The sequence below is a fragment of the Rousettus aegyptiacus genome, unplaced genomic scaffold (genome assembly GCF_014176215.1).
Source record: "Rousettus aegyptiacus isolate mRouAeg1 unplaced genomic scaffold, mRouAeg1.p scaffold_m13_p_8, whole genome shotgun sequence".
In the NCBI taxonomy this organism is placed as follows: Eukaryota; Metazoa; Chordata; class Mammalia; order Chiroptera; family Pteropodidae; genus Rousettus; species Rousettus aegyptiacus.
The window spans coordinates 15,721,236-15,730,256 of NW_023416311.1; the positions used below are offsets into that span (position 1 = coordinate 15,721,236).

At 48.0% G+C, this 9,021-nt stretch overlaps 1 protein-coding gene across 2 annotated transcripts in view; it reads left to right on the plus strand.

Moving 5' to 3' along the window:
• Positions 1 to 9,021, plus strand: part of IFT140 (intraflagellar transport 140) — an 88,471-nt gene that overhangs the window by 38,200 nt on the left and 41,250 nt on the right. For both annotated transcript variants that reach the window (XM_016136626.2, XM_036225239.1), the window contains exons 15-18: positions 1,358 to 1,488; positions 3,331 to 3,499; positions 5,124 to 5,255; positions 8,251 to 8,450. In XM_016136626.2, the coding sequence (XP_015992112.2) occupies positions 1,358 to 1,488; positions 3,331 to 3,499; positions 5,124 to 5,255; positions 8,251 to 8,450 (632 nt within the window). The remainder of the gene's footprint in view (positions 1 to 1,357; positions 1,489 to 3,330; positions 3,500 to 5,123; positions 5,256 to 8,250; positions 8,451 to 9,021) is intronic.

The window sequence follows — 9,021 nt, forward strand, 5'->3', positions numbered from 1 at the left end:
CCAGGAAGAAGAGATGGGTAAGCACAGGTCGGGGGCAGGGGCAGCAAGAGCAGAGAATACTTGCCCATGGTAAAAGTAAAAATCAAAAAAAGAAAAAGTTCAGTTAGCATAGGGGGCCTACAGTGAAAAATAGTCCCCTCCCCCCATATGCAGTCCCCAGGGATGAGGGGAGTGGGCTTTGGATAGGAAAGATGGGGGAGAGGAGAGAGAGGTGCCAGGTCGGGATGGTGCAGGCCCTTGTTCCCATAGAGACTGAATGCCGAAAACCAGGGGAGGAACTTTGCCCATCCTGTGTGCTGCAGATGTTGCTCCCAGTTTGTCATTTGTTTTTCATTTTGCTATGTACTAGTGATGGCTAAAACTTATATTTTTATGCAGTCAAACCTGTTGATGATTTTGTGATTTCTTCTACCGCTTTTAAGCCTGCAGTATCTCCTTTAGTCTAAAATTTTGGCACATTTCCATTTTATTACCTTTTCTAAAGTACTCGCATCTCATTTACCATTTTCCTAGAATAAAGCTTTTAACAGTCTTCCTAAGTTCTTGGCATTTGTTGCCCTTAGCAACCAAGCCAGTTCCCTTTTCTTAGTTTCGAGTGTGTGTATGTGTGCGCACACATACCTCTCCTGAGTGAGGATCAGGAAGAAAAAAGAGACGATGAGCAATGATGATAGCGTTCACAGTAGTAGCTGTGGCATCTTGCACCTAACACTTCCTGTTTGGCAAGTGAGGAGACTGAGATAAGTTCCTTGTCCAAGGACACAGCCAGCTGTGCTGTGGCTGAGATTCCTGCTCACAGCACGACTACAATGGCAGAGTAGCCAGGACTCAGGAAGAACAAACGAGAGCATCCCATGGGGTTGGCCAAATAAAAGAGAGTGTCTGCAGGGAGTGGAGAGAGTGGAGCATAGGCAGGATGAATTGAGAACCCAGAGCACTTGGGAGAAGATTCCCAGAGGGAGGGCAGCCTCATTCCTTCAATGTGGATGCAGAACAGTTTCTCAGACACCCAAACCAACCCCTGCGCAGCTGAATCAGATTTGGTTTATCAGAATCCAGATTCCTTCTTGTTCCCATGGTTAATCCACCTCAGCCAAGATGATGTCGCACTCAAGTCAGTATCGAGAACTGCTGGACAGCTATAGTTGACCTGTATAATTTTTTAGGGTTCGTTTTCAATTCTCTGATATTATAAAGTAGCAATTCAGCAGCCATTCAGTGAGATGAAGGTAAATTGATGTTCAAATTCTGAATTATGGAAGTATGCTGGCCACGGTGGCTGGTGGGTCATTGGCACCAGGACGTGTTTTTCTTAGACGTGTGGTCACCATGAACTTCCGATTTTCTCTTCCCTCAGGCTGACAACAGCCCTGATTCAAAAATCTGCTTCTATGATGTGGAAATGGACACAGTGACCATCTTCGACTTCAAGACAGGACAGATTGATTGGCGAGAGACATTGACCTTTAATGGACAGGAAGCCAAGAAGTAAGATGGGGGTTTGGGATGGTTTTGTTGAAAAAAATGTTTAAAATGACACTCAGTTACTTGTCAACTTCTAAGCAGGTTTTACTAAGTTATACTTTAAACTTCAAAAGACCCCAGCAATTACTCATAGCGAAGATAAAACATAAAGCAGAAACACACAGACATTTGGGATAGATTTGGGTCTTTAATCTCTTATTTTCTAGGTTCTAGTATTCTAGAATTAGCTTCTGAAAGGGCTATGAATGAGATATCTACAGAAATAACCCCAAATCACAGGATAGAAACTCAGTGAACATCAGACCCATCAGCATGTTTAATGGTAGGGAGGGTGTGTACCTTGTAAGGAAAAAATACTTCTAGAAAAATTAATTGTCTTTCTTCAGGGAGTTTATGTAACATATATATGCAGTTCCTTCTACTACTAAGAAAATATTAATAGCATCGAAGTGCATATACTGGCCCCTGTCGTTGAGCAGCAGTGTGGCTGATGCTCCAGATCCGTGTATGAGCCGCGAAAGCAAGTGCAGAGGCGAGAAGCCCGCAGGCTGACGATCCAGGGGCGGCTGTCAGGGATGACGAGCCAGCGCCTTTCTCTGGCCACGCTGTTCCTTCTGCTCCTGTCACATCTCCCTCCTTCCCCAGTCTAGCCTGCCCCGCACATTCCCACCTCTCTCCTCAGAATCTCTTTCTGGAACCTTCTTTCTCCTGGTGGCTTAAACTCGCACCTGCTGGCGGCCCTACCCAAACACACTCATCTTCACTTCTCACCAAGTTTGGCTCCGCTTCTCCATCTCCAGATGTCCCTAGAATTCCTTGCCATCACCTCAAAAATAGACCCCAAATCACTCCCTAGAGACCCTGTTTTTGTCCATAACACCATTTTTCTGGGTCACCTCATCTAAAACCTCAGAACTAACCTTTCCTTTGACCCCACTCTCCATAACTATAATCCCCAATGTTCTCGTTTTGAAATGCCTCCGAGTCACACTTTCCCTTCGACCTTCTGCCTGTCATCTGTGCTTTCCCCCCAGGAGCTGCAGGAGCCTCTGAGCCCTGTCCTGGTGTCCACCTGCACTACTCACCAGACTCGTCCCAAGAGGTCACAGGTGCTCCATAAGTTCCCATAAATGCTTTCATCTATACCACTGTGCTTGTCTACCTGCCCTGCTTTCTGCTCGGTCCTGGAGCTGTGACATCTGTGAGGGCCACTGGTTTCCTATAGGGTCAGGTCTCTGCTCCTGCATAGCCTCACAGGCACATGGAGCCCATCCCTGACTTGTCACACTCCTCCAGGTGGCACTAAGGTGAGGCTCACTGTCTTCCATCGGCCGCCATCCTTCTTTTAGGATCTGATCCTTTTTTTGCCACCCAACCCATTTTGTCTCCCTAAAGTTCTTCATCTTGTTCTGGGCCCGTAACACATGGAGATTTAGAAGTGGGAGGGGCCAGGGGTAAATGCACCATATCACACAGCTGGGACTGGAACCCAAGCCCAACAGGAGGTACGTTCCTGCCTCGAGGTCCACCCGCTGGTCCTGGACTTTGGGGCCTGCGTCAGAGACCCTCCTCAGGACCTGTAGAGCCAAAGCCTCATTGTCTATCTCTCCAGCTACACTCCACTGGGACTCTTTCAACCATTTTTAACATTTTTTTTATCTGCAAGGGTATAATCAATCAGGCAGGCTGCATAGCAACATGGCGTGTGAAGGTGCTTCCAAGCTGGGCATCCTGGGACTCAGATGTGTGTGGCCTGCTGACACTGACCGGAGACCGGCCTGAAGGTGTTTCGGAGGCTGAGAGCAGGAATGCTCTCTCAGCGTTCTGGACGGGTCTCTTTTTCAGGAACCATGGTTTTGTGGACGAGAGGCTAGCACATCTCGTTCCTGTGAGCCACTTCTGGGATCAGAGCGAGCCCAGGCTGTTCGTGTGCGAGGCTGTTCCTGAGGTAATGGGAGCCCACCAGCAGCCCACAGACAGGAAGGCCCACACCGAGGACAGCGCTGGCCCCACGGTACTACAAGGAACTCTGTTTGTGTTTAGACTTGTGGGGACTTTAGACGTGTGTGGGCTCATAATCTTGGTCACGAGGTTTATGGGAAAGTTACAGGGAAATTCATTCACGTGCAGCAGAGCCTCCCCCTCTAGGATGCGTGCTACATCTGTCCCCTCTGCGCCGGGGGCTGGCCCCGTCCTCTCTGTCTGGTCTGACTCAGTGTCATACTTTGTCCTTTATCCCAGCTGGCACATGTTATTTTCTCTCTAGGGCAGAGCTCTTTATTGAAACAGTTAATGTAAATTAACCCCTTGGTGCTAACACGTCCTGTGACTAAGTGACTGGGGCAGCCTGCTGACTCCTCATTCATTTCACAAACTCCCATGACCTTCAGACAAGGCCGATTCCCACCGAAGCGTCCTCCTTGCCTCAGTCACTGCCCTCTGCTCTTGCCACTCCACTCGTCGAGCTCTGCGGGTCCTCCCTCCCCTATACTGACAACTCTTAGGGCTCCATCCCCCCACCCCAGGGGCCAGGACCTTGACCCTTTCCACATTTTGTATCTTGTGGGATATCCAGCATTCCCTGAGAAAGCCTGGTGGTCTGCTGTGCTTCTCCCTGACCCACCTTGTTCCAGGAGAATTTATAAGTAGGGTCCTCAGTAAGTCAGCAAAGGACAGCAGCCTCTAACTTTAGGAGGCTTATCTCCTGCCAAAGGAATTTCCCTTCCAGAATGGTAAGAGTTTTGACCTCCAGAGATGATCAATAATCAGTATCCGTACCCTGAAACTTCCAGAAGCGAATCCAATCCTTGGTTCTAAAACACTTAAGTGGTAAAATGTATTGAGGTGGTGTCTCTGTCATTCGATCGAGAGAAGCAGAGACATTGCCAGAGGAATTTTCTTCAAGATAGAGGGCCTGGTGACAAGTCCAGACAAGTCATAAGAATGTGGAAATTGATAATGAGTGAAAGAGGAGGGAGCATGCATGTGAAGGGCACTTCTTGGCAGTTTGATCAGATAGTTCTTTTGGTCTTTTATGAAGACGATGAGGAATTGTAAGAATTCACACAGCAAGGAAAGGCTCTAGCACCCCTCAACCTATTGATTTCCTGTTCAGAAGGGGTTGCAGCCTGATGTTGCTGTTCTGTGTCCCACAGGACAGGGTCCTACGGAGTCCCTTGCCTCTCCCCTTGTATTTCCTGTTCCTCAAAAGCAGAAGCAAGAATTTTTTTTGTTGCTGTTGCTCTGGGTGGTTTTTAAATCAGAGTGAAAAAAACTGAAGGGTGTGTCTGTTGAAACACTAGAGCTCTTCTGAGTTTCATTCACCAACTGGGTGGAAATGATTAGTCTTTGCTACAAGGAAATCAGTCAGTGAGAAGGGCCTAGCCGCTCTCAAACCCAATGACGCGCATCCTTCCAGGGACTGCGTCAGTTTTTCCGAAGTGCAGCAGATGGCAGCGGAGACTGGCATGCTTGCCATATGCCCAGGAGGAGAGTGGATTATCTGTGTCAGTGTGCTCGTCCTCTGTTTTCTCTGTGTTTTGTATAAATACCCCGGCAATGGAAATGGGAATTAGATGCAAAATAGAAAAGTGTATTGCCAAACTAAAACCAGAACAATATTTTCCCCTCTCTCTCAGGTGGATGTGTTGATTCTGTCCTTCTTCATTTCCGAAGAGCATGGCTTCTTGCTTCAAGACAGCTTCCACCGGCCTCCCACCTACCAGTCTCTTCTGGGAATGGAAGTGCCCCATTATTACTTCACCAGAAAGGTGTGAACCCCACAGGTGCTGGGTGATGTTCTCGGGGGCCCCCTCCTGGGTGGGGCTAGGGTCTCCCAGGCACTGGAGTCAGGTGCCTTAGCTCATCGCTCATTAAACAAGGCAAAACGTCAGCTTTAATGTATCCCCTGAAATTCCAGCAAATGCAGGGTCTCCCGTGTTAGGAGACTCACAAGACATGGCTTTGCTCTCAAGGCAGACAGCGCTGTGCGGAGGAAGAGGGAGGGTCACTCAGGTGTCCTCCCAGCATTTTCCCTGAAGGGCCCGCACCCTACACCTTTCCTGTCTTCTTTAAATTCAAACTTCCTTTTTAAAATTATATATTCCTATATCCACTGTAGCAAATTTAGAAGCTATAAAAATCAAAGACGATGCAAATCTCCATAGTCTCTCAGCCCTCACAGGTGATTACTGGGAGCAGACTAGTGTGTGGCCTTTCAAGAAGTTTCTGTGCTTACCTATGTGTGTGCAAGTTACATGCACAAAGTTAAGTTTGTGAGAGAATGGTTCAGCAGACACATGCGCATGCCCAGTGAGGTTATTTTGGATGAGTTAGTTGCCTTCCCTGGGACTTGGTCTCCTCAGCAGCACGGCCCCGTGATCTGTGAACGTTATGTGACAAGTTGTGTGTGGGTGTGTGGTCCTGAGGCTCTGCTCGGTCTGCATATGTCATGGTGTGCGTGTTCGAAACAATGAACCTGGGCACACTCGGTTCCCACATCCCTAAGCTCACCACATAAAACGGCATCACACGGCACAACGAATAGCATAGGGGTTGACCTTTACTTGTGTTAAATGAAATTATCTCTGTGAAGCTTGGGAACGGGCTCGTGTGACTCAAAATTCCTTTTTTTTTTTCTTTTCATCCCTTATTTGAAATAGATTAGTTCTACCAGACTGGTGTTTTTCTGAATTTCATTCTTATTTAATGCTCCTTAGGCATTTTCATTTCTCTTTGATTTGAGAACCCAGAAGGTTGGGAGAGAACATGTAAGTTCTTTCTATTGAGTTTTCCCCCATTATTCTCACATACTGGACTTTGGTTTCTCCCACACACTCCTGCAGCCTTTCTCTCCCTTGTTTCTCATCCCCTGTGCCCACTCTCCATGAGGAGACCTGTGTGATGCAGTGTAAGACGACTCCCCACTTATCCTGTCACCTCGACTCTGCAGTTTTCTCAGGATCTTTTTTTTCTTTAAGCTATAGTTGCCAGTGCAACAGTACTTGCTGCCTCGCTTGCATGTCCTCTTTAACCAGGTTTATCAAGGACACTCACAGCGCCAGCTCCTGCGGGAGCAGCGTGCCCACGCCACTCTGCAGAGCTCTCGTCTTGGTGAGACGTATGGCACAAACAGACTGTCACCTGATGTTTGTAGTACAGGAAATAGTTTGTCTGCCTGCATTCGCAATGTGGGAAGTCTTTTGAATTTGACCCTAAGGTGCTTATGATGAAGGGCCATAAGCATTGTTTCTTTAAAAGCTGCCCTTTTTCTGATTACTGACCTGTCTTCATGTCCCTCAGCCACATCCTAGCAGTTCCCATTCACACACAGGAGGCTATAGATGAGAGTCAACTGCCCTGAGTCCCAGGCTCCTGCATGCGGCCGGGGCTGGTGACTTAATCCCTCCCTCGAAGAGCAATGATGAGAGCAGTTGGCAAGTGCTGGGGCAGGTGGCAAGTAAAGCAGGACACACATGCACTCACGTTTCTGTAAGAAGTCCCACATGTGCTCGCAGAAGCAGGACTCTGAACAGAACACAGTAAGGCTGATGGATGTCAGGTGACTGCCAGGTGACTGGTAAACCACAGTAGGCAGCAGTGCCCTGGTCGCTATTCCGCATGCACATTTCTGAAGGTTTCCCACTCAGCACAAAATCAGTCCAAACTTTAGCCTCCTGCTCATGTGACACAGCCTACACATGGCCATAAACCCCGAATTTAAGCTGCCATGGACTGTGGGCTGACTCAGGGCCTTTGCTTATGCTCTACTTTGTGCCAGGAAGGCTCTTGCCTTCCACACCTGGGTCTGACACATTCTACTAGTGTCTCAAGGCCCCAGTCTAGCACCCCCTGAAGTTGGGGTCCTCAGTTGAACTTGAGAAGCAGCAGTGAGATGGAGGAGCTGCTGGGAATTGAGCTGGAGGCCAGTGGTGGAGGCTAGCCAGTGCGGGGGGCCCTGGTCCCAGCAGGGTGGATCATGATCTCCCTTTACAAGGGGGAGCATACGTGTACACCAGAGGAATGGAGCCTGCAGAGGGAACAAAGCAGCCAATGCGGAAGACATGGTGGTGTGTGTGGGCTCCAGCCCAGAGGAGAGCAGGCGGGCAACCAGCAGGCAGGAAGGAGGCTGACATTTGAGGATACCAGTCCCCTCTGTAGGCTGTATTTCAAGGTGCTGGATATAAAATGGCCTTAAATCAGAACACTGTAAATTCGTGCTTGTGTTTAGACCAGATGCTGTTCTTCCTTTCCACGCACCTGTTCAGGGAGCTCTGCACCAGGTCGACGATTCTGAGAAAAACCAGTGGCGCACACTCCACTAATCCAGGTTGTCATTTTGGAAGATTCCACTTGAAATCGTGCTGGCATCACACCATTTTAAGACCTTATGCATATGTGTGTGTGTGTCTGACTTGATAGTAAAAACTCCTTTTGGTTTACAAGACAAACCTGGGAGGTGAGGATTTTTGCAGCTGGTTTATAACTGCTGAAAAGTTGGTTAGGCAGTCAGAGGCTGGAAAATGGGTTCACTATGCATGGACAGCCTTTGCTTATCCACTGTCTGAAACCATAGCCAAAAGTTTTCATAACTTGAAATGAGGACAGAGCCTCTGATCACTTCACTGCATTTGGCAGGGCCTCTTGCTGAATGTCTGCTTCTGTCTGCAGAGGAACCCCCATAGCTGACACATCTCAAGGAAGAGTCTTAGGGTAGGCATTAGTTTTACATGAACTACAAGTAAATGGTGCCCTTTTGTCATTCAGCCAGGAGAAGCAGACAGAGATGATCAGGTGGATTCAGGGCACCACTACATCCCCCAAGTGGTGGGCAGGAGGCCTCTGCGAGACTTCGTGGGGCTGGAGGACTGTGACAAGCCCACCCGGGACGCCATGCTAAACTTCAGTTTCTTCGTCACCGTCGGAGACATGGATGAAGCTTTCAAATCTATCAAGCTCATCAAAAGGTGAGGATTCTGTTGACTGGGGTGTTGAAGGGACGCGCACACTCTTAGAATACTTTCTCTGTGTCTCTCTTCCCCTTCTAACTGAGATTCTAAGAATCACTAACTCTTCTGTGACTCTGTCGTGTTGCATTTCACTCAATGAAATGCCGCTGCGCTTGCAGATGCCAGGACCCGCCTGGCACGTTATACCACATAGTAGCGCATTTTGGGTAGCACAGCTGGGCGTGGGAAGCAGGTGAGCCCTGCTCTTGGCCTCTGCAATGCTCAGAGCCTCTTGAGCTGTTATTTAGTCGTTTTGATTTATCTTATAGTGATCTGAATACTTCCTAATCAAAAGTTCTGCAATTATTAAATAGTCATTATATCTGTCTCTTCGGGAAGAATTGCTGCTGAACAAAAAAGAGTTTTATAATAAGCAAACAAAACAGTACAGTGAAAATGCATTAAAATCGATCTAAAAGAAGTTTTCTATGAAAAGCTGTCTGCAAATGGCTTCCTCCCTGTTCCAAGAGCATTTGACAGGTGTTAATCTCAAAAGGGTGGGAAAATTATTGAAGAATGTAGCTGAAGT